Consider the following 24,167-nt stretch of genomic DNA (forward strand, 5'->3'; position numbering starts at 1 on the left):
CCCCCCCCACACACACACACAGCCTCTGTCTAGGGAGCAGCTGACATCATTCTCCTCTCCCAACTGAAAATTCCAACTGCCTTGCGGGGGGGGGGTGAGTTTGAGGTGTGGAATGGAGTGTAGTCCAATCAGCTTCCATATGTAAATGACCTTGGAACGCTGGCCGGGACTGCACAAAGCAGCCAATGAACCCAGCCAGTGTCTTCCGAGTGGCAGTTTTTTCGGCCTAACACTAAAGGGGCCAATTTTAGAATTCTGGCACCCAAAACTCTTTTATAATAAGGGAGAGATATCGCTATACCGAAACCTCTAAGGAGTCGCATTCCAATGGGATTGTTATTGCGACCATTTGAGGTTCTGGTATAGCGATATATCGATATATCGCTATAAGCCGAACCTTAAAAAAAAAAAACAAAACACGATCGCCCGCGCGGGAAGAAAACGGCGGGAAAACGAAGCGGTGCGTGTGTGAAACGCCAAACCGCTTGTGAATCGGCTCCTTTCCGGTAGGAAAAGCCATGTGTGAAACGGCAGCCCTGTACCGGTTCATCTGGAAACGTTTCAAACCGGGAGAAAACTGGTAATGTGAAATTCCCCATTATTTCCAGAGGACGTGGAAGACATGGAGTCTATGGAATTACATCCCGTTTGAACTCTCTCCCGTCCCCAATCACTTCCTTCCTCAGGCTCTGCTCCCTAATCTCCAGGAATGTCCCAACTCAAAACTGAGAACCCCAGAGCCTCTGCTGGCCCAGGTGGACATTGTGGAATTTGATAGATGCTGGTTTCTCTTCTCATTCAAATCCTGCATGGTATTTTCAAAGAAAACAAAAGGAAAGACTCAGCTGTACAGTTCTAATTTCAGGAAGACGAAAAGCAGCTTTTTGCGCTAGCAGATTCCATGGAGGATGGCACCATGTCTCCAGAACTGGCTGGAATAATCCATCGGTTGTGGAAGGACCCAGGGATCCAGGCCTGCTTTGAAAGGGCATCGGAATACCAGCTCAATGACTCGGCTGCCTAGTAAGTAGCAGGTTGGCTTTCTGTAATGCTTTCACAACAATATTCTTCACTCTCAAATTGCACATGTATTAAACACCTGTTATTTGCTACTATGATATACTTGCACTTTATTTTTGAAACTTCTTTATTTTAACGAATTCTTTGAGAACGTATAAAAAAAGCTGACCTAAATCCCAGGGGAGGGGGGGTGGAATCATAGAAGAACATTGATTTAAAAATAAAATCCAGCATAACAGTGCATTTCTGATTAATGTGTCTTGTCTTAAGAGTCAGCTACAAACACTGTTTACTTTTTCAGTCGTTTAATATGGCTCAGTAGTGATTTTGCAGGAACTGCATCAATGAGGGAGTCTAGAACCTGACCACAGTGCATAAAAGGAAATCTGCCTTCCGGGCAGTGGTTTCCTTGCAGGTTCAATTCCATTTTCTCTTGATGAATGGTAGATGCAAACCAGAATGAGGCTCTTCATCCCTGCCGAGGTAATTCTTCTTCATCTCTGTCTGATTTCTGCAGTTACCTCAATGATTTGGACAGACTAACCACCCCTGGCTACATACCAAATGAGCAGGATGTCCTTCGCTCACGAGTCAAGACTACAGGGATTATTGAGACTCAGTTTTCTTTCAAGGATTTACACTTCCGGTATGAAAACTTTTTCTTGGTGCTCCCCCTGTCCACCCCCAGTGAATTTGCAGCCTAATTCAGACAACTGGGTCTGAAGCCCAGAAGCTGCTTTGTGAAACCGTAGAGGGCTTTGTTGTGTCTGTGACCAAATGCAGCAAGTGTGGGTTCCCCAAAGCCAGTGCTGCTGGGGAAGTCATGTAGGTCCCCTAGTAGAGCATGTGCTTTGGAAAAGCTCAGAATCCCAGTGGTAGTACCTTTCAGATGAAGGTCAACATCCAGGAGAGTGGTAGGGAGAACTGGAAATTGTCAGAACCCACAGCCAACGACGTAGTACACGCTTCTCAGGAAAGATAATACTTTATTGAAGAGCTATAGATGCATTAACATAGGTACTGTTAAGAATGGCGGCTGCCCATGGGCATAATAGGATATAGGGTATTCGTATGCACCCCCCCCCCCCCCCCCCCCGGCCAAATACCCCCACCCCCCCGTGGGAGAATGCCCTCCAGCCGCTAGCGCTGAAGCTGGGAACCAAGCTCGCTCCCACGGTTCCCTTGAAACTAGACATCAACATACCACCACCTGCAGAACTTAGAGATAAGCGTTACAGCATCAAAGAAGCACAGAAGGAATGCAATGGCAATTAGAATACAACAGCCCTCCCCAACCCCCATGGCAGCATAGCTGAAAGAAATACAAAATATTAATCCAGGATTACGTTTGTTGTTTTTAAGGACTGTTCTTATAAACAGCTTCCTTGAAGCCCCTCAAGTGAGCCATTTCTGTACAGCAGCTCAGCCCACGGGTAGATGGTTTCTGCCATGCTACTGCTAGATTTGGGAGGAGGGGGCAAGATTTTCAGTGTCACGGAAGAAACTGCCTAACATGTTGGATGCCCGCAACTGAGTTTGTGGTGACTGTCAACATCATATTGATATGGGGGAAATTGAAACATGTGGATAAAACCATGGTTTGGGTTTAGGCAGCTGGATCAATCTGAAAGTTCAAATACCTTTGAACTCTTCATCACTCACTTGACAGATCCTGAAAAGCAAAGAGAGCGACCCTGTTTTGCCTGTAGTATCATCAGTTAACATCAGGTATACTGACTTTTAGGCACAAGTACTGAGGCCGCTTCTCATATTTTAAAAGGGGTTCTTTTTCTTTATTTCCTTTCTTTTTCTTGGAAGCTGAGGCAGATCAGTATTTGTAAAATGCTTTGCATATGATTTATAGAATTAGGTTGGCAAATAGCAAAGAAACAAAACCATGCCATGCAGGGAGCATGAATTCATCTCACGACTGTTCTAACAGTCCCTATTTAGGGATGCAAGGGCCTGTGCATATTTGGTCATTTTAGGGTTCACTTGTACTGTAGGAATCCATTTTTCCCCCTGCCAAAACGCTGGAAAAATATTTCAATTCAGTTGTTCTGTTTACGTGTGTTTTTTAAACAACTTTTGCATAATTTGAGATCAAAACCTTTGGGGGAAATGCATGTATTTTTAGTGATGCAAATAGGTTAATTTGACTATGAGTGGCAAGAGTAATAAAAGGCTGGGGGTTTGACATTTGTCTATGCCCTTACCTTCGTTTCTGGCTGCAGTAACCAGACAGAGCCCACCAGGTACAGCAGTAGCCATCTTTAATTAACAGACCAGCTCAGGTTATAAAGAGACTAAGTCCAAACATAACGGCTTGCTTGGCTTCATCTCCCTTCTGCCTCATGGCATGTCTCTTTTACCTGCTGGCTCCACCCATGGACTGAAATTGCCCTCTCCTGTGATAGCCTCACCTGGTCTTCCCAGAGTGGAGGGCTCCTCTTCCCACTTGAGACTCTTTGCCAGCCTTGGTTTGTCTGACTGCCTGACTGCTTGTTGGCGCCAGAGCCTGGGTTAACCCTTTAAGGTTTATGGGTTTTTTTGCTGATACAGGCTCCCATCCCACCTGTAAGTTTCCCTCTGGGGTTGCAGCAGTTTCCCTGCTGGTCCCTTTCTCCCAGGTTGGCCCATCAGGCACCCTCCTGCCACATTTACACTCTAGATTTTATGGTAATAAAGGTAAAGGTTCCCTTGCTCGAAAGCCAGTCTTTCGACTCTAGGGTTGCGGTGCTAATCTCCGTTTCAAAGCCGAAGAGCCAGCGCTGTCCGAAGACATGTGGTCATGTGGCCGGCATGACTAAACACCAAGGCGCACGGAACGCTGTTACCTTCCCACCAAAGTGGTACCTATTTATCTACTTGCAATTTCTTGCTTTCGAACTGCTAGGTTGGCAGGATTTATGGTAATACATACTTCAAAAACAAAGCTACAGCATGCTTTTGCCTTCTGCCCCAAACCCATGACCTGTGCCCCCCCCATTCCAAAGTTCAGTTCTGATGGCACCACTATGTCTTAAAGAGGACAACATATGACATAGGAAGTAGCTGCCACCAACCCCCTTTTTATGTTCCTGAAACCCCAGGGAGATTAGAAGATTATCTCCTAACAACATCCATTGACACCCACCAGCAATTGTTCTGAGCTGCCTAGACCCACCATTGCCCCGGGACAAAGATTCCCCCTGTCGTCCCCCCTCCATATGACCCTGATCCAAACCATGTTCTAATTTTGTGATTTTAACATCAGTTATACTGACTTTTAGGCACAAGTATTGAGGCCACTTCTCATATCTAAAAAGGGGTTCTTTTTCTTTCTTTCTTTTTTTTTTCTTGGTAGCTGAGGCAGATCAGTATTTGTAAAATGCTTTGCATATGATTTATAGAACAGAAACACATTACAATAAACTTTCAGTAGCAAAGTAGCATTTAAAAAGGGATCTAAGATATCCCACTGATGCTAATAACAACAACAACAACCCTCTGCCTGTATAGTGTTGAAAATATAATTAAATTGGGGGGGGGGGGGTTTCCTAATTTTTGTCATGAGTAACCATTAAAACAGACCAACATTCCAGTACCATGTATGTAAAGGGTGGAGAGGGGGAGCATCCTTTTACTACTTTGATAGATCATATGGAAATATTAACCCCCCTTCACAGGGGTCATTTCCTGCAGGAGCACACAGGAGCGGAGCTCCGGCAGTAAAGAGCCTAGGGGGCGGGCACAGGCAACAAGCCCCACCCCCTGCTCCCAGCAGCCCTCAGTCAGAGCAAGAAGCAGCCAGGTAAATTGCAGAGCCCCCCCCCCGGCCTCCCATCCAAAACAGTCCAGTGGCACCTTTAAGACCAGGTTTTATTCAGGTACAAGCTCTCCCTCCTCTGCGAGGACAGATCTGCATGTTCCCCTACCCCCCAATAGCTAGCAATCCAAAACCAGTGGAGCCTGAGCAGTGGGTGTTGCCTTCTGACACATTACTGGTGATGTCAGGGGGTGTGGCATGTGCAAATAAGTTATGCTAAGGAGTTGTGCTAATTAGCTCCTGCACGTCTTTTGCTATGAAATGACCCCTGCCCCTTCATAATATTAACACAGGTTTGCTGCTATACTACTGTTATGTTATAAGCTGCCAACAAGGGATGAAAAGGAAATGAGAGCAAGGCTGACAAATGAAGGTGTGTGAGGGGGGGTTACAAACAAAGCTCCTAAACTGTGGAGTCTTGTGAGCAAATATCCTACTTTGTGAGCTACTGGCATTAAAGACAAAAATGTGTGAGCCAGAGGCTAAAAAACTGTGAGCTAGCTCACACTAACTCAGCTTAGAGGGAACACTGGTTACAAGAAGGAGAGAGAGAAATGAAAGCAGATCATGAAAGTAAGAGAGCAAAATAAAGGAGGAGAAAAGTGTGAAAAAGAGGAAGAGAAATTACGAAAAGAGGAATAGTTGTTAGGAGGCTGCTTCCTGGCAATGACTGTAGCAGCCGTGAGTTGTGCTGGCTGGTCTTGCTTTGCTCCACTGATGGCTTGGTTGATGAGTTTAGCAGGATATGCAAGTGTTTGCCTCGTTGTAGTAAACTTTGCAGAAAGCCATGGCCAGCACATAGAGCAGGGGTGGCCAAACTGTGGCTTGGGAGCCGCATGCAGCTCTTTCACACATATTGTGTGGCTCTCAGCAGGGTGGCTGGGGAAGAGAAGGGGTGGCATGCCTCCCCAATCGGTCTTCCCTTCTCTAACCAGTGTTCCCATCCCTGGGTAGGCTTGAGGTGGGGGGGAGAGAAAGAAAGCAACTTTAAATGTGTTCTCAAAGCCCCCCCCCCGGCCAGCTGGCTTGGGGAAGGCATTTGTCTCTTTAAATCCCTTTTCCAAGCCAAGCCAGTCAGTGTGGGGGCATGGGGAAGGGTTGGAAGACATATATAAAGTTAGTTGCTTTCTTTCCACCTCTCCCTCCCTCCCCCCATCTATTTTCTTTCTTTCTTTCTTTCTTTCTTTCTTTCTTTCTTTCTTTCTTTCTTTCTTTCTTTCTTTCTTTCTTTCTTTCTTTCCACCTTTCTTTCTTTCTTTCCACCTTTCTTTCTTTCTTTCCGCCTTTCTTTCCACCTTTCATTTCCCTTTCTTCCTTCCATTCTCTTTCTCCCTCTTCTTTCCTTCCTTTCTCCCCCTCCCTCCCCTCATCTATTTGCTTTCTTTGTTTCTCTCTCTTTCTTTCCACCTCTTTCATTCTTTCTTTCCACCTCACTCTCTCTCTTAGACAAATAAATATAATTAGCAAGCAAATGAATATCATTAGACAAATATTAGTAATATCTGGTTTTACCCCTTTTGTTTTTATTGGCAGTCTCATTTATTGTTAACAAAAAGCAAATTTTCATATTTTCCAATAAAAACATGTGTAATATTTATTAATGTCTTGCGGCTCTCAAACATCTGACGTTTATTCTATGCGACTCTTACATTAAGCAAGTTTGGCCACCCCTGACATAGAGCTACTGCTGTTTATTATGCTGTGCCTTCTCTCCACCCCTAGTGGATATACTGCAGTACTGCATTAGAAATAAAATAAATTGATAAGAATTCTGAATGCACCATGGTCCTGGCTTTAGGGGCCCTCCAGCTAATTAAGGACTCAGGAATTTTGTCCCCCAGCCGCCCCACTTAGTGACCCTGATTCTAAGTCATCAACATAACAAAGTACTGGTCAGATAGTAGAAATAAAGCCTTTGGGGATAACCATGATTTTTAACAATAGTTTTAAGCCCAACCCCATGAACAGGTATCAGTATGTATCTATTTCCTAACTGTTCTAAGAAGCCACCTTGACATCAATACTAACATTTAATATACCACTTGGTATTGAGCTGCGGTGGCTCAAGGGGTTAAGATGCTGAACTGCAGGCTGTGGAAGGGACAGTAGTTCAGCAGTTCGAGACCCAGGTGCCGCATGATGGAGTGAGCTCCCGTCTCTAGTTCCAGCTCCTGCCAACCTAGCAGTTCGAAAGCAAGAAATTGCAAGTAGATAAATAGGTACCACTTTGGTGGGAAGGTAACAGTGTTCCGTGCGCCTTGATGTTTAGTCATGCCAGCCACATGACCACGGAAACGTCTTCGGACAGCGCTGGCTCTTCGGCTTTGAAACGGAGATGAGCACCGCAACCCTAGAGTCGTTCTCAACTGGCTTTCGAGCAAGGGAACCTTTACGTTTATCTATTCTACATTATGTAGGAGCTGCAGTGGCCTACATTATGTAGGACAGCGCTGGCTCTTCGGCTTTGAAACGGAGATGAGCACCGCAACAACTCTTACTGTAAAAAGTTTTTCCTAACATCTAGCCCACTGGTTCCCAAAGTGGGCAATACCGCCCCCAGGCCAGATAGTATGTACTCTAACCAATTCCCTATCCACCTAACTATCCTGGAGTCCAGTCCACAGTCCCATAGTTTACCCATCAGAACATCATGGGGAATGCTGTCAAAAGCTTTACTGAAATCCAGGTAAACAACATCAACAGCAGTCCCTCAATCAAAGAAAGAAATGAGGTTGGTTTGGCATGACCTGTTGGGGACAATCTGTGCTGACTTTCCTGGATCAGCAAGTTGTCCTTTAGATGCTTGTAGATTGATCCCTTTAAAATCTGCTCTAGTATCTTCCCTGGGACAGAGGTCAGACTGACTGGCCTGTAGTTTCCTCCTCCCTTTTTTGAAAATTGGGAGAACATCGACCTCCAGTCTTGTGGCATGTATCCCATCCTCCACGAGGTCTGGAAGATGATGGACAAAGGCTCTACAAGGTCTCTAGAAAATTCTTTTAGCACTCTTGGGTGCATACTATCTGGCCTGGGGGATTTGTACTCATTCAGTGCAGCCTCAACTACCTCTCTGTATGTCAACCAGCAGCCCAGATGCTGTGCCTTGCCTACTGCCATCTATAGAAGAGCCTGTTCTCTTCTTCAGGGGGGAAAAAGTTAATTCAAATAGGCATTAAGCCTTTCTGCTTTCTCTCTGAACTCCTTCAGAGTTTATCCATTTTCACTCAACAGTGGGTCCATTGCCTCTTTTATCTTGCATTTGCTCCTCACATATCTGAAGAAGATTTTCTTGTTGTAGTGAGCCTCCATGGCCAGCTTTAGTTCACTGTGAGCTTTGGCCTCTCTGATGGCTGAACTACAATGCCTAGCAACCCGCAGATACTCTTCTTTAGAGGTATGTCCTTGCCTCTATTTCTAGAACATTTCCTTTTTTTCTCTTAGCACTTCATCCACATTGGCTTATTGGATTCCCTAGCATGTTTCCTTCTTGTTGGAACAGTGTGTTAATAAGCCCCAATCTGTTTTTAAGAAACCAGTACTGGGGTTTTAATTGTTCTGCTTTTGGTGTACAATGGACAAATAGTATAGAACTATTGTAAATAAGCCATGCATTTTGTTTCCTAGGATGTTTGATGTGGGAGGGCAAAGATCTGAGAGGAAAAAGTGGATACACTGCTTCGAAGGTGTGACTTGCATCATCTTCTGTGCTGCCCTCAGTGCCTATGACATGGTCCTTGTGGAAGATGAAGAAGTGGTAAGCAAAGAACCAGGATAAAGACTGTGTTTTGTGGAAGGGATTTAGTGTAGCCTTAGATGGTATTTGAGCAGTGTTCATATCCCCTGTCCTGATAACCTGCCCAAGTTGACCCCCATGAATGGCTGCTGCCATGATGGGAAAAGTGTATCACAGAGAGTGAACAAGGGTAATACTCTGTGATCTTTCCCCCCACTTCCACAGAACAGAATGCATGAAAGCCTCCACTTGTTCAACAGCATCTGCAACCACAAGTACTTTGCAACCACTTCTATTGTGCTGTTTCTGAACAAGAAAGATCTCTTCCAAGAGAAGATAGCTAAAGTGCATCTCAGTGTCTGTTTTCCAGAATACAATGGTAAGTTTAAGTGTTCCACTTCTCTGGGGGGTTTAGAGTCATTTCTAGGGTTGCCAACCTCCAGGTGGGACCTTGTAGATCTCCCCAAATTACAACTGATCTCCAGACTAAATAGATTGGTTCCCCTGAAGAAAATGGTTGTTCTGGAGGATGGATGGTATGACATTATACCTCATTAAGATCCCTCCCCTCCCCAAACCCTGCCCTCTCTAGGCTCCACCCCCAAACTCTAGGAATTTTCCAACCTGGAGCTAGTGGTTTCAGAAATTACAAAGGGCAAACCTGGGCCTTTCACTGAATCAGCCACACCTGGCCATCTGGAGAGTACACCTAGATAGATTCTGTGACTAAGGGAAAGGTTTTAAGAAATATGACATATTTTATGGACAGTCCCCCTTTCCCCCCTCCAACTAGGATCAAACACCTTTGAAGATGCTGGAAATTACATCAAGAACCAGTTCCTAAATCTGAACATAAGAAAAGACGATAAGGAGGTATATGCTCACATGACTTGTGCTACGGACACCCAGAATGTTAAGTTTGTCTTTGATGCTGTGACAGACATCATCATCAAAGAAAATCTGAAGGATTGTGGTCTCTTCTAAGCTTTTTATGTGGTTTTTCTCTTCCTGTGTTAACTGGTCTCCCTTTCATGTGCAAAGAGTCTCTGATTAAAAGAAAAAATGGGAAATATAATATTCTATGAACCAAGGTTTTTGGGGTCGCTAATAAGTTTGAGTTCTATCACAGTTTAAACTCTCCGGTTTACTTTGCAGGCCTAGCAGTTGCTCCCTTCCAAGTCCACTGAATTAAATGGGTTTAAAAGACTGTAACTATTTAGGACAGCACTGTTGATAAAGTAACTACCACACAGGCTCTTACAATATTATTTCTTTCTCTCTTGCTATATTTCTGCAATTTAAACTTGAATATATGAAAGGGGGCGGCTGTGAATCTTTCTAAGCTTTTCAACTTACCCTGTCCTTTACTTGAATTTCTTATCTCTTCCACTCAGTTTGGAAATTCTGTACTTAACTCTATTGTAAACATTTTTATTGCCACATCTGTGTACAATATCATTCTTGTTCCTTTAAAATCTTGGCATAGCACTGTGGTCTTCATTGCTTTGCTGGTATTAATTCATTTGTCTGCAATCCTTAGGAGCAGGTTGTGAACTCCAGAAATATTGAGGGCATACTCCAGCCAAAGTGAAGCACTTTGAAATCCTATAGGAGACAGTTAAGTGCATGCCTTTCCCTCAAAATCCACCAGGCTTCACAGTCAGCTGGATCGTGCCCTATATCTTTTCCATTGTGGATGCTGAAAGAAAAGAATAATTATTATGGTTCAGTATTTTCAGACACTGTTTTATTGTTGGAAGGGACCGTGAAAATTCTGATCAAGCAAGGCTTGACTCCTGTTAAAATGTTTTATTTATTTTATCTTACATTTATACACTGCCTCTCTGCCATCATCAGGGCCACCAAGGTGGCTAACAAATTAAAACTTACATAATAGAATCTTAAAATCCATCAAAAGCAGAGGTCATTTTGGGGGGGATCGCAGGGGATCGCAGTTCCCCCGGGTGAGGTACGGGGGGCGGGGCACATGACGAAGCCCCGACCCCTGCTTCCGGCCGCCCCGCTTCCGGCCCTCATTCAGCCAGGAGGAGGCAGGAGAAGAGGGAGGGTAAGTTGCTTCCTCCTTGCCTCTCCCCACCCCTGCCTGCCTGGGGCCAGGGAGGGCCTTTGTGGGGGCTTCCTTGCACTCCCGCCGGCCTTGCAGGTCCACCGCTGGGCCCCTCATGGGGCTCGGCAGTGGAGCTGCAAGGCCGGCGGCGGCGGCCGGGACCATTGGGGGCGGGGTGTGTGGCCTTATGACACACGTCCGGTGATGTCAGGGGGTGTGGCCTTATGACACACTTCCGGTGATGTCAGGGGGTGTGGCATATGCTAATGAGGTATGCTAATGAGTTCCCCTAGCTCTTTTTCTACAAAACGACCCCTGATCAAAAGAAACAAATTCACATAATTGAAATAATTAAAACCAGAGCCAAATTATATATACACATATAAAAACAACAATTAAAACGTAGAACGTTACGGAGGAATCACTGAGGGAATGCCAAATGGAACAAAAAAGTCTTCACCTGCTGGCAGAAGATGGCAACACAAGGGGGACAGCAAATCTCCCTGGGGAGAGAGTTCCAGAGTTTGGGTGCCTGGGTTGCTGCCTGCATAATCTCAGAAGATGGGGACACCCAAAGCACGGCTTTAGAAGGTGATCATCGTGGTCAGGTAGGTTCACGAAGGAGTGAGTGGTCCTTCAGCAGAAGGATTTCCACAGCAGTGTGGGACTTTCTTGTGTGTCCCCCCCCCCCCGCTTGAGAGCAAATTTCGCCTCAAATTCCTGCTCCTACTGTACATGAGACCTCCACCCCTAACAGCATAAGGAAGAACAGAAGTAGGAAGTCCACAGTGGGAGGTGAGGATCAATTGAAATCACACACCCCTTCCTTCAGTGAAAATCCTCCATGAGATCCAACTCCATATAAGATGACATCAACAGGATTGACATGATGAGAACCTGTGTGGAGTTATAGTAGGAGCTAGTCCTAGTTTCCTCCCCTCCCGTTCTGCCTCTTTTTCCAACCTATACTCTGCCTCCCAGTTGCCTACTCCCTTCCTTGCTACCTGCCCAATCAGTTGGTTGTTTTCCATTCCAAAACCTACTCCAGGTTTGCAGAAAGACCTGGTTTTTTGATCCATATATCACGATTAGATATATGATTAATTGAAAGGTGCTTTAGGAAGTTCCCTTTGATTGGGTCGTCTGCTAGATGAAAAGCAGCTGTTTGGTGCATGGACTCTAATCTGGGAGAACCAGGTTTGATTCCCGACTCCTCCACTTACAGCTGCTGGATGACCTTGGGCAAGCCATAATTCTGAGAAGAGCTGTCCTTGAAAGGGCAATTCTGGAAAGAGCTCTCTCAGCCCCACCTACCTCATAAGGTGTCTGTTGTGGGGAGGGGAAGGGAAAGGGAAAGGAGTTTGTAAGCCGCTCTGAGACTCGGAGTGAAGGGCGGGGTAGAAATCCAATCTCTTCTTCTTTTTCTTCTTCTTCTTCCTCTTCTTCTTCTTCTGTTCATTTCCCACCAAGAAAGGCTAGCTGGCATGTCTTCTCATACTTTTACTTTTAAAATGTAATACCTTTTCTCGCATAATAGAAAATTAAAACATCATGCATTGACAAATTTATGGCCCGGGCTAGCTTGATCTTGTCTAATCTTAGAAGTAAAGCACAGTTAGCCCTGATTAATACTTGGATGGGAGATCATCAAGTAAGCCCATGGCCACTACTCAGAGGCAAGCAATTACAACCCATATCTGTTCATCTCTTGGTTTGAAAATTCGACAGGGTCACCATAAGTCGGCTGCAACTTAATGGCACTTTCCATCATTCATACCTTTCCTTCTGTAATAGAAAATTAAAACCTCATGCATTAATACAAATTTATGCAAGTCCCATTCATTGAGTAAAACCTGTTGCAATAAAGGTTTTGCTTGCCTAAAACAACCTGAGTGGTGCAGAACTGTACGAAGTAACTCCTTTCTAAGTTTATTAAAATAAATGGGCTTCGATTGCAATTAGCTATGCAGAGGCTTGCGCTGCTAGGCTTCATGGGGGGTAGCAGAAGATGAGGCAGGGGGGGGGGGGGAAGACCCAAATTAAACTCTGTCCCATACTGTTATTGATCCATTATTAGAACAACAATGAACTGTGAAAGAGAGCCCTTCAGAGAATCTAAACAGCCAGGCAGGTTCAGGTAGGAAAGCCAGTCCCTATGATGTGCAGGTCCTCTAGTTAGGGCTTCTAAGGGTACTCTGAATTTGTCTTGGAAGTTCATAGAGTTTATTTAAAACAGGGCTCAGAGCTTTGCCACAATTCACTTCCATCAAGAGATGGGCTGATTCATTCTACATTCACCACAGCTTGTCTTGAATACTTCCAAGGGAAGCCCCACTCAAAATGTGTGTGTTTTTTACAAATTCATGAACAGTGGTCAGGTTCAGAGCAATCAATATTTTTCTGGCCAGGACAGCAATTTGCAAATGAGCAGAACCAGAAGAAGTGGGTCTGTTTGTAAAACTGTTGCTCTGGGTCAGATCCAGATTTCATATGAAGGGGTAGACAAGGACGATTAAGATGCTTTGCGATTCTTCATTATACTAACAAGGGAGAACTAGATGTAATGAGCAATGAAGAGATGTTATCCAGTGCCAAGCCTGTGACAAGTGCCCTCTCCTCCCACACAAAACATGTCAGAAGAGGTGTGTGTGATGTAACACATAGAGAATTCATGCCTCTGGACTACAAAATTGGCTGCCAGCAGGGATGGGATGAGCAACATATGGCCCATCCCACAGACAATCCTCATATTTTGTTTCTTCATCTGATGTGGTTGCTCTAGTTCCTTTATCAGTTCTGTTTAGTTGATTGGGATTAAGGTTGTAGGAGTCACATTTACCTGAGAGAATAAATGGCCTTTATGTCATAATGCTTTAGTAATTTCCCTTAGTCTCCACTATGGTAAGGACCATAGATACTAGGGGAGGCAACCTACAGCATCCCCTGGAAATGACATCACACCCTCCACAAGTTCCACCCCCAGTCCCCCTCCCACTCTCCCTGCATTTGCTGAGGCAGTGTGGGGAACCCAAGAAGGTGGTCAATTTCAAAGGAGATCTCCTTGTTTAGAGTAGCAAGCAAGACTGACCTTGGAAGCCTTTATGAGGGCCAGGATGTATATAACCTGAGCTTCTCTGGATGAAGGATGGAAGGAGGCTTCCTTGTGTTATTTGGCTAGTCTCTCTTGCTGTTGTTTCCACTGGCCATAACCGGGTGGTCAGTGCCTGGAGTGAATACTTGCCTGAGACTCTAGGCTCAGTCCTGCCAAACTTGTAAGAGTGCTGAATTTGGCTTTGTTAGTAAAAGGAACAATATATGCTAATCCAGTAGGCCTCTGTCATGTGTGATTTAGCTGTTTGCATATTAGCTCCTGAAATGTAATCCTTCCACTGATTTATTATTTGCATGTGTAGATGTTATTGTTCAATAAATCTTTTCTAAAATAAACACTGTCAGCAACAGCAGCATTTTTAAAAGCCTTGCAACATGAATATTTGAATAGCAGGATGACCTCAGAAAGTGCAAGAGCATTAAAGGGGAACTGCAAAACCCTGACATTTGACTTACCACTTGGAGCATCTGCACTTTGAGCAAAAGAATAAAGGAAAGTGATAGAACTTGACTATGAACCAATAGGCAAAAGAGGACAGACTGCATAATGGAAATATTCTGCATTATAGGAAATGGACTGTATAAACAGTAAAAAAAATAAAGGTTCCCTTGCTCGAAAGCCAGTCGAATCCAACTCTAGGGTTGCGGTGCTCATCTCCGTTTCAAAGCCGAAGAGCCAGTGCTGTCCGAAGACATTTCCGTGGTCATGTGGCCGGCATGACTAAACCCCAAGGCGCACGGAACGCTGTTACCTTCCCACTGAAGTGGTACCTATTTATCTACTTGCAATTTCTTGCTTTCGAACTGCTAGGTTGGCAGGAGCTGGAACTAGAGACGGGAGCTCACTCCGTCATGCGGCACTCGGGTCTCGAACTGCTGAACTACCGACCTTCCACAGCCTGCAGTTCAGTGTCTTAACCACTTGAGCCACTGCTTAACATGTATAAACAGTAGCCATGTTCAAATTGTTAAGTTTTTGCTAGAGATAAGTAGCTGCTAAAAATTACCTTATATCACCTCTCCACATAACCTGCTCAAGGTAGTTTACAAAGTAAAACATGATAAAATCCTAAAAGCATAAAATAAACATTAACTTATTATTGAAAACTTAACCAGATCCTTAAAACGTCATGATACATTTAATGATTCTGATCAAACGTCTTAGGCTAGAAGCTAGGGTCGCCAAGTGCTAGGCACCTACTAGAAGTGAACTGTAAAAACAATGTTAAAATATCAGCTTCTTAATTAAACACCTGGGTATAAAGGAATGTTTGGGACCAATGCTCCCTCTAAGCTGTGGATTCTTGTGAGCAAAAATTCTACTTTGTGAACTACTGGTATTAAAGTTGTAAGCAAGTGATACTGCATAAATTAGGGGCCGGTCACATGTGTGAGATAAAGTGGGAGAGAAGCGAGGCTATTTCCTCTGGAGGAATTTGATCCACAGTTGCGCGACCACACAGTCCTTGGAAGCTTTGGGCACAGCTCTCCACTGCGTGATCAGACACAACCGTGGATGAGTCTGGGTTTTTTTGCTGTTTGTTTCCAATGCACTTAAATGAGGAATCGATGAATCGCATCTCCACACCGAGGGCTCCCTATGGAGTTTGCGATGATGCACATACTGAGAAGGGGGGGGGCGGAAACAACAGCACGGAGTTGGGATGGCCTGATCAGACCATCCCGACACCATGAGAGCATGCTGGAGCAATCAGACACGGGAAACTCCGTCCGCGGCCCATTGCAACCTGTTTACTACCAGATTTTCCCCGGTGTCTTTTTACTCTGCTTCTGCAGTGGAGCAAAACGGGTTGCCGATGGGTGCAGGGCGCTTCCTAGATGTTCGTGTCTGATCGCGCCCTTTAAATCCACCTGGCATTCGCACCTATGGTGGGGCTAATTGTGTGTATGATCACACCCTTAGTTTGCTCTGGAGCTGTCCTTCCTAAGACAAAAATGTACAAGCCAGAGGCTTAAAAACTGTGAGCTAGCTCACACTAACTCAGCTTAGAGGGAACACTGTTTGGAACTTTTGTCTAAAAGAAAGTAGACCAAGCAACTAGTGAACGTCAAAGGAGTGGGCACTCCACTGACAAAGGACCACCACTGAAAAAGCCCTGTCTCTGGTTGCCACCTGCCTCACCTCTGCAGGCAGGTACACAGAGAGCAGGACTTGAGAAGAAGAACTTAGTTGGCAGACTAGACAAGAAGAGGTGATCCTTCAAGTCTCCTGGTCCGAAGCCACTAAAGGCCTTATAGCACTTTGACTGTTCCCAAAAAAAGATAGGCAGGAAGTACACACATTTTGATACACAACTGATATGATCCCTGCATCCCACCACTGACAGTAGCCTGGCTGCTGCATTGTGGACCAACTGAAGTTTCAAAACAATTATGAAAGGCAGCCCCATATAGTGCGCATTACAGTGATCTAACTAGAGACTTTGCCTTGTTTCACACAATCATATATGTCACTTGCATGTTGCACATTGCGCTCATGATTAGCAGCTGAATGTCTGAATGGCCTCAGGCACCGAAAAGCATCATATCTGATGCAGCTGGAAAGTCTTGTCTGTGGCATAATAGACCTGTGATGGCACATTCCTACGTCCATGTCAAGCTCTCTGGATCAGAACACTGGATAGGGTTGGAACTGGGAACATAATTGCAGGAGGTTTGAAGGACCAATATGCCAGTACTATTTGTCACTGGAGCACAGAATTTAGACAGACATTAGGGAGTCCAAAATAGGGGAAATGGCACTTAAGACCAGGATGTGGGTCCAGGCTTGCTGGATCAGGGCCAGGACACTAGTTGTTGAAGTAAAATGCAGGAAGAAAACTCCAAGCGCAAAAAGTATATTACCTATAGCAAAGTTCAAGGCCATAGTCTTCCAGAATGCAGAAGAATGCTTTAGAAAAGGATCACACCAACTGGGGGAATAAACAGGTGAAGCAACACTGCACACAAAGTCAGGAACCAAAAGGAAAATGGTTGCTTTGAACAAAGGTGAGTGAGGGTTGCCAGCCTTCAGAATACAGAGATCAGTTCCCTTGGAAAAAATTGCAACTTTGGAAAGTGCACTCTATGGTATTATGCCTTGCTGAAGTCCCTCCCCTCCCCCAAACCTCACCCTCCCCAGGGTCCACCTCCAAACCTCCAGAAATTTCCTGGCCCAGAGTTGGTAACCCTTGTGAGGCAAATCCAGCAGAGCCTGTTACCCATTCAGCAGCGGCTTACTGCATTTTAGCCCCTCTTCCTTTGTCACAATTTTTCTTCCTTCTGGGGATTTTTGTTTTATATAACTGCACCATCTATTTTTGCTTTCACCATAGAAACATTCCTTTTCTATTTTAAACAATTGTTGTATTTTAATAATAATAATAATAATAATAATACTTTCGATTTATTAATCGCTTTCCCCACAAGTGGGCTCAAAGTGATTTACAGTTACTCTTTAGACAGGGGACTAACAATGTTTCATAGGGGATAGGGAAGACAACATATAATTCATTTAAATTGCACACGCCGTAACTGCCCGGTAGAAACGTTTCTGGCTTGGCTCAGTCATCTTCTGAATGGCTGCATCGACCGGCTTGATGACGTTGGGGCTTCAGGACCCGTATGTCGTGTCGCCACACTGCCACCACCTGGCCGGAGCATCCCACTCCAAGGATTTTCATCGCCGAGTAGATTCTTCCGCCTTTCCGGATCCTGGACCAGGACGTCTCCAACCGACAGCTAACACCTTCCCAGCAGGGGGAGTCGGTGTGCCCACCCTCTCTAAGGGGTGGTTCCCATTTTATCTACTCACCAAGGCTTTCGAATCGCTGGGTGGACGATGAGCTGGGGACAACAGGCTGGCAGCTCACACCAGTGCCGGGCTCGAACTGACACAGTTCGGATGTTAAGACAGTGGGATATACCCACTGTGCCACCACTCCCCTATCTATCTACCTGTCTGTCAGTCTCTCTGATAGTTTATTTAAAATATTTGTATCCCACCTTTCTACCCTGTTAAGGCCCTCAAGGTGGCAAAGAGTTAAAAAAAAGACACTTAAAATCATTTAAATCATTTAAAATAGTTCAGCAGAAACATTTCAAAGCCAAAATACAATGGGAAGCTGCTGAAGTGGAATTCACATGTAAATTTGACTCAGTCAGGCTTGGATTGAATAGAGACTTTGGATGATTATCTCATTACCAGAAATAACTGCCTTTCAAATATTCCATTCAGATTCATCAATAGAAGGAAGTGGTCATACCAAGCCTGGATTGTGCAGTCAACCTTTTTCATGACTTCTGCAACTGCTTTGCATTTACATGGCACTTTCTGCATCCTCTCCCCCCTCCCCTTACCGCCTGTATACCTCTGGCCAGTTTCTTCATACCCTCCATGCATCTGATGGAGAGAGTTGTGTTTCTCGAAAGCTTAAGCTACAATAAAGTTTGTTAGTCTTAAACATGCTATTGGGCTTTTTTACTGTTGTGCAGCAACAGACTAACATGGCTAACTCCTCTGGATTTAAAATAATTTAAATCATTTAAAATCAACTTTATCCTGAGAAGATACACATTACAACCACATGAGGGCATGCTGGTATGGTTCACTTATGGTTTTGAAACCCTTGAAGGTGCCAGCAGTTGTTGCAATGGAATTGCAAACTTTTTTTAAAAAAAATCCAGAAATAAGCCATTATAGGGTGGTATAATGGTTAAGACCAATGGACTCTGATCTGGAGAACCAGGTTTGATTCCCCATTTCCCAACTTGAAGCCTGCAGGGTGACCTTGGGCCAGTCACAGTTCTCTCAGAACTCCCTCAGCCCCACCTACCTCACAAAGCACCTGTTGTGGGGAGAGGAAAGAAAGGAGAATATAAGTTGCTTTGAGACGCCTTAAGGTAGAGAAAAGTGGGGTATAAAACCCAACTCTTCTTCTTTATGGAAACTGTGCATTGGGCAAGGGATGCAGTCCAAATCCTGTAAATGCCTAGCTGGAAAGAACAGTTATGACAGACCCCTGGCACTTCCCCACTAAAAGGCAGATTTTCCCACCAAAAGTTCGTTCCTAACTGTGACTGAGCAGCATCAAGTAGCATGGATTTAGTTATTGGTCACTTTCAGACAGCCTATCTATTCCGTTTCAGGAACTGGTTACTAACATGTGAAGCCAGCCATGTATAGCTGCTGCTCATACAAGACGTAGAACTTTTGCTCTCCTGAAGTTTGTCTTTATACAAAGGATTTGTGGACTTTACTTGAGTTTTCCCTGTGAATCAAGTACTTTTTGATCCTAGCTCTTTAAGAATATATAAGGGTTTGATGAACTTTAACAAAGATTTAAAACTGTTTGAATTGTTTTGCACAATATATTCTTTCTGCTTTTGTTTGTAATTCATTCATGGAGTGTCTTTATATTGATACAATCTCCTCCCGTGAGCTCTCATTTTGATATAAAACCTACCTAGAGGTTGGCAACCCTATGCCTTTCTCTAAACACCTCAGGACAGTAAACATGCTTCTTCTGCCCTCATTTTACCCTCATAACAATCTATCAAGATAGGCAGATCTGAGGGCTCAGATAGACAATGCATGTGTGATGACTAAGGGGCCAAGGGAAGTGAGGGTTACTGGAGAGGGAAATACATTATAGGTGTGTATATGCCAATGCTAGATGTCTCTGAGCCAACAGAAGTGATATGGGTGGAAATACTGGGCTCACAGGGTTACTTAAAAGTGGGGGTGTACCCTTGAGGCTGACCTTGAGATGGAGAAGGAAATAAGGGAGGTGACATAAGCAGATAGTGATATTATACTGGAAGACTTCAACTTCCCTCACATTGACTGGGTAAATATATGCTTGAGTCACGCTGTAGAAATGAAATTCCTAGACATCATAAGTAACTGTGCACTGGTTACAGAGCCAACCAGAGGGGTAGTGATCTTGGACTTGGTTCTGAACAGGTCTCAAGACCTGGTGAGAGATGTAGAGGTTGTTACACCAACTGGGAACAGTGACATCAATGATATTAAATTCAGCATTTAGGTCAGTGGAAAGTCCCTAAAGTCTAAAATGGTAACATTTGATTTCAGTAGAGGGAACTTTACAAAAATGACAAACACTAAACACTTTTTAAAATATATCTGGAGCAGGAAACCAGCCAGAGAAGCAGTGGGGCCTTTGGATAACAGAGGAATGAAGGAATTACTAAAAGAAGATGGGGAAATGGAAGATAAGCTCAATGACTTTTTAACTTCTGTGTTCACTGTGGAAACTGTGGAAAGTATTTTCAGGAAGGGAGTCTGAAGAACTGAGCCAAAGTGAGGTGATCAGTGTTAGCCGAACTGCTTTATCTACAACACTATCTACAACAGCTGGCAGACTAAATTTATATGGGTTCCTGCCTGTGTATACTGAAGTCCAGTCCACCCCAAGGATTTCCCAGTAAATGAGTCGAGACTGGTGTGTTCCAAAACAATTTGTCTTTTACTTAAGAATATATATAAAATCACATACACACAAAATCAGATTCACACATACAATCAATCCTCAGAAATACAGAACTACAATAGTCACTATAGAAATCACAGGTAGGTAAACGGGTAGCAATACTTATCTGTCCTGAAGCCTTGTCTGTTGCAATGAAGAATGAAGGGTATAGAAAATAGAATTTAGGGATGTTTCTAAATCACACCGCTAGAACCATCCAGCTAGTGTGGACCTCTTAGCTGCGCATACCAAGAGATCAAGTAACGACAAAAGGGTTGTGGGATCGCAAGCTGGACGTTAGGGAGTAAAAGCAGACAGGGGGTGATGGAGGGTTTGTGGCTAGCAAAGACCAAGCACATGGTCCTTAGCTTTTATAGTTGAATCTTCGGGTGGGTGGCAACTATGCCATCTTCTGGACCCATCTATCTGTAAGTCCATCCCATCCCTACAGCTATTGGATGTGTGCAGCGAGGGGTGGCTACTTAGAGGTTTGGCCAAGATTGAAACTCTAGACTCTAACTCAAGGGAAAGCATCTGTGTAGGTGTGAAAGCTTGGCGTCAGGATGCCCATTGAAATGTAGATGAATCTTGCCTGTTCCTATAAAGCAAATATCAGTTTCATTTCTCAACATCAGAGATGAAGTTCTAGATCTATTGGGAAAATTTAAAAAAAGCATCCCGATGGCATGCACTCAAGAGTTCTTAAGGAACTCAGATGTGAGATAGTTGATCTACTAACCCATATATGTAACCTATCACTAAATTCAGCCGCTGTACCAGAAGACTGGAGAGTAGCAAATGTGACACCAATTTTTAAAAAGGGATCCAGAAGGGAACCAGGAAATTAAAGGACAGTCAGCCATGATCCTTTGTGATTGAATAAACTGGCTTCTGTATGTGCTACTACTGAGATTGGGTCCCACTGTAGCCTATTGGTTTTAAAGAAGAATTATTCAAGATACTACTGAGATTGGGTCCCACTGTAACCTATTGGTTTTGAAGAAGAATTATTCGAAACACAGCAGCTTGCATCCGGACTACGCATCTCTATGCCTTATGGATTTCAAGATTAGATGGATTTTCCAGGAACTATATGAGTCCACTCTATGATGATTGTATGTCAAGTTGGAATATGGAATTACAATATAACAGGAGTGAGACACATTGAAATTTTTGGGACTTTACTTCTCTGCACTACTGTTGTTTCTTGTAAGAACACCTTGGCTTGATCTAGTTATATGGTTATTGTGTTATTGAACTTGGTATTAAAATATTATTTTTATATATTTTTGTTCACCTTTAGTGATTTCAGCAAGCAGTTTTTTTGTGTTTTGTACCCACTAATGTCTGTCCCAGGCCAATTAGTAAAAACTGTAATCAAAGATAGAATTGTTAGGCACATAGAGGGACAAAGCCTGCTGAAGGAAAATCAGCAGGACTTCTCCAAAAGGAAGTCCTACCTTACCAACCTTTTGGAGTTCTTTGAGAAAATGAACAAGCATGTAGAAAACAGTGACACAGTAAATTTAATTGGATAACTGAACAATGGAGGTACCAAGGGGTATAGATCTCTCTAGATCTATCCACATTCCTTCAGGCAAATTTTTATAAATTATCTACAAACATAGAAGTTCAATCGAAAATATGATTCACTTTAAATCTTTCCTGGGCAGATAGTACTCACACCATAAAGTCGCATATCATTCCCAAATATCTATTTTTATTTCAAACTATTCTGATAACAATTTCAAAAACTATTTTGAAAAAATGGCAAAGAACATTAAATAATTATCTGTGGAACTCAAAAAAACCCAAGAATAAGCTTTAAGACTTTAAAACGTTCAGTGGGCAATAGAGGCCTGGGTATTCCAGATTTACAACTCTATTATGAAGCAGCAAATATAGTAAATATACTCACCAATGCCTCTAATGAAGAATGGTCACAAATACAGGTATCTTACTCTGACTCCCACACAATTTTTGACTTTTAGTAGACAAAACACAAATTTAGAAATTCTGCAATAGAACATAATGAGTTTTTACAGACCTCATTAAAGATATGGGATTATAGATGGACAAGATTAACTCCAGATGTAATCCCACTATCATCCTTTCTAAACCAAGAATGGTTTCCTCCCAGAAAAGGGTATTCAGCATTTTTGCAATGGTGAAAGAAAGGGATATGCAGGAAAATGGACTTGACCAGGGCTTTTTTTGTAGAAAAAGCCCAGCAGGAACTAATTAGCATAATAGGCCACACCCAAAAGTAGAAACTCATTAACATATTATGCCACACCTGATATTGCATCTCACTAGCATAATAGGCTGCACCCCATGCCTTCCTTTGGCTTGCCCAGGTGCCCCGTGGCTGTGAGGGGAGGGGAGGCAGTTTAAACAGCCCGTGTGACCGGGGCCTGAATATGACATCTGGAAAGTATGGGATTTCTGATATGAGATATGCTCAAGAAAATTACAATGAAAAAGGATGCAAAAGGGGGAGAAATATTTTTTGTTTTCATAAAGAACAGATTTCAATTAAAAGAAAACAAAATCACTAAATAAGCAGCATCCTATTACGTATAAAAAATTAAAGCGGTAAAAACAATATAATCAGCAAAAAGGACTTTTAAAGCCAAATAGTGAATTTAAAAAATGAGGGAGGAAGAGAAAAATATTGTCAGGGCCTTTTCTCCAAAAGGGAATTGAAACTCATTCTTAAAAACAACAAAATTACAAAAATGAACCTTAAAATAGGGGTTCTCCAATGGAGAAACTAGCTGCAGATTTAAAATCTATGATGTTGGGGAAGGGGGAAAGAGAAAGAAAAATCCTTAAAACAAACAATGCATTGGACTTCTAAAAAAAACCTCTCAACCTTAAAGGCTGTTTACAAAACAAAAACTTGCAAATGACAGGGTAATCTCCTTAAAAAAATAGACTTAAGGGATGAGGGGGGAAGAAGGAGGATTTCCCTTAAACAGGCAAAAAAATAGAAAATGATGGGGTGGGGGCAGAAAGAGAGAGGCATGGAGGAGAGAGACAGTAAGAAAAGGGGTGACAGGAAGGAGAAAGAGTTTGAAAGAGGTGGGGGAGAGGGGAGAAAAAATGGGGAATGGGATAGCCCCACCGCAAGTTTCTTGTGGGTCCCCACTTGTGTATCTATGTAGCCAAAGCAACATGTGTGTGCCCCATTTGCGGATACCTAAATCTGCGGATTGGGGCCACACTGATGCTAAACAGATTTTTCTGTTTGGAGAACTCTCAAGGTTTGCAGAAAAATCAGAATATTTTTTTTTAAAAAAAACGGGGCTTTAAATTCCTCCCATATAGCTGGCCAATGCAGGCAGCCCTATCAGGCCCAGCCATAGCAGAAACCAGGAGCTAGTGTGGGCCTCGCTGCCCTGGCGGAGGATGCCAGGAGCCACTCTGGGCCTGACTACTGTGGTGGAAGTTCCTGGGAGAGCTTCTGGGGCTGGAGGCCTCAACTGTAGACACCGAGAGATTCTCTAGGTGTGGCAGCCATCATGGCAGACGTCGAGAAATGCTCTGGGCCTCGCCACAGTGGCAGCAGATGCCAGGAAATGCTTTGGGAAGTTCCCAGGCACCACTTTTACTGCGGCTGGACTTAAAGTGTGCCAGACCCAGTGATTGGGGGGGGGGGTGTAAATGGGAAAACACACACCCTCACAAGTTTTGCAGGCCAGCCACTTGTTATTTAAATCATTTATTTCACTTCTCCTGGAGAAAATTGCTGCTTTGAAAGGGGGACTGCATGTCATGATAACCATACAGAGGTCCCTTAATTGCCTAAACCCCACTCTTCCAGGCTCCACCCTCAAATCTCCCAGTATTTCTGAACCTGGAGTTGGCAACTCTAAAGGGTAGAATAAAAATGTACTGAATAGACTGCCTTAAACTGTGGTTAGAGAAAGTTAC

General features: G+C 43.7%; 1 protein-coding gene across 1 annotated transcript in view; it reads left to right on the forward strand.

The window, feature by feature from the left end:
• The window catches only part of GNAT3 (guanine nucleotide binding protein, alpha transducing 3), a 22,705-nt gene extending 13,160 nt beyond the window's left edge, over positions 1-9,545 (forward strand). The window contains exons 4-8 of the mRNA XM_015424133.1: positions 866-1,023; positions 1,538-1,666; positions 8,453-8,582; positions 8,787-8,940; positions 9,355-9,545. Of these exons, the coding sequence (XP_015279619.1) occupies positions 866-1,023; positions 1,538-1,666; positions 8,453-8,582; positions 8,787-8,940; positions 9,355-9,545 (762 nt within the window). The remainder of the gene's footprint in view (positions 1-865; positions 1,024-1,537; positions 1,667-8,452; positions 8,583-8,786; positions 8,941-9,354) is intronic.
• Positions 9,546-24,167: the final 14,622 nt, after the last annotated feature.

This window comes from Gekko japonicus, unplaced genomic scaffold (genome assembly GCF_001447785.1).
Source record: "Gekko japonicus isolate JY-2015 unplaced genomic scaffold, Gekko_japonicus_V1.1 scaffold1260, whole genome shotgun sequence".
Classification (NCBI taxonomy): Eukaryota; Metazoa; Chordata; class Lepidosauria; order Squamata; family Gekkonidae; genus Gekko; species Gekko japonicus.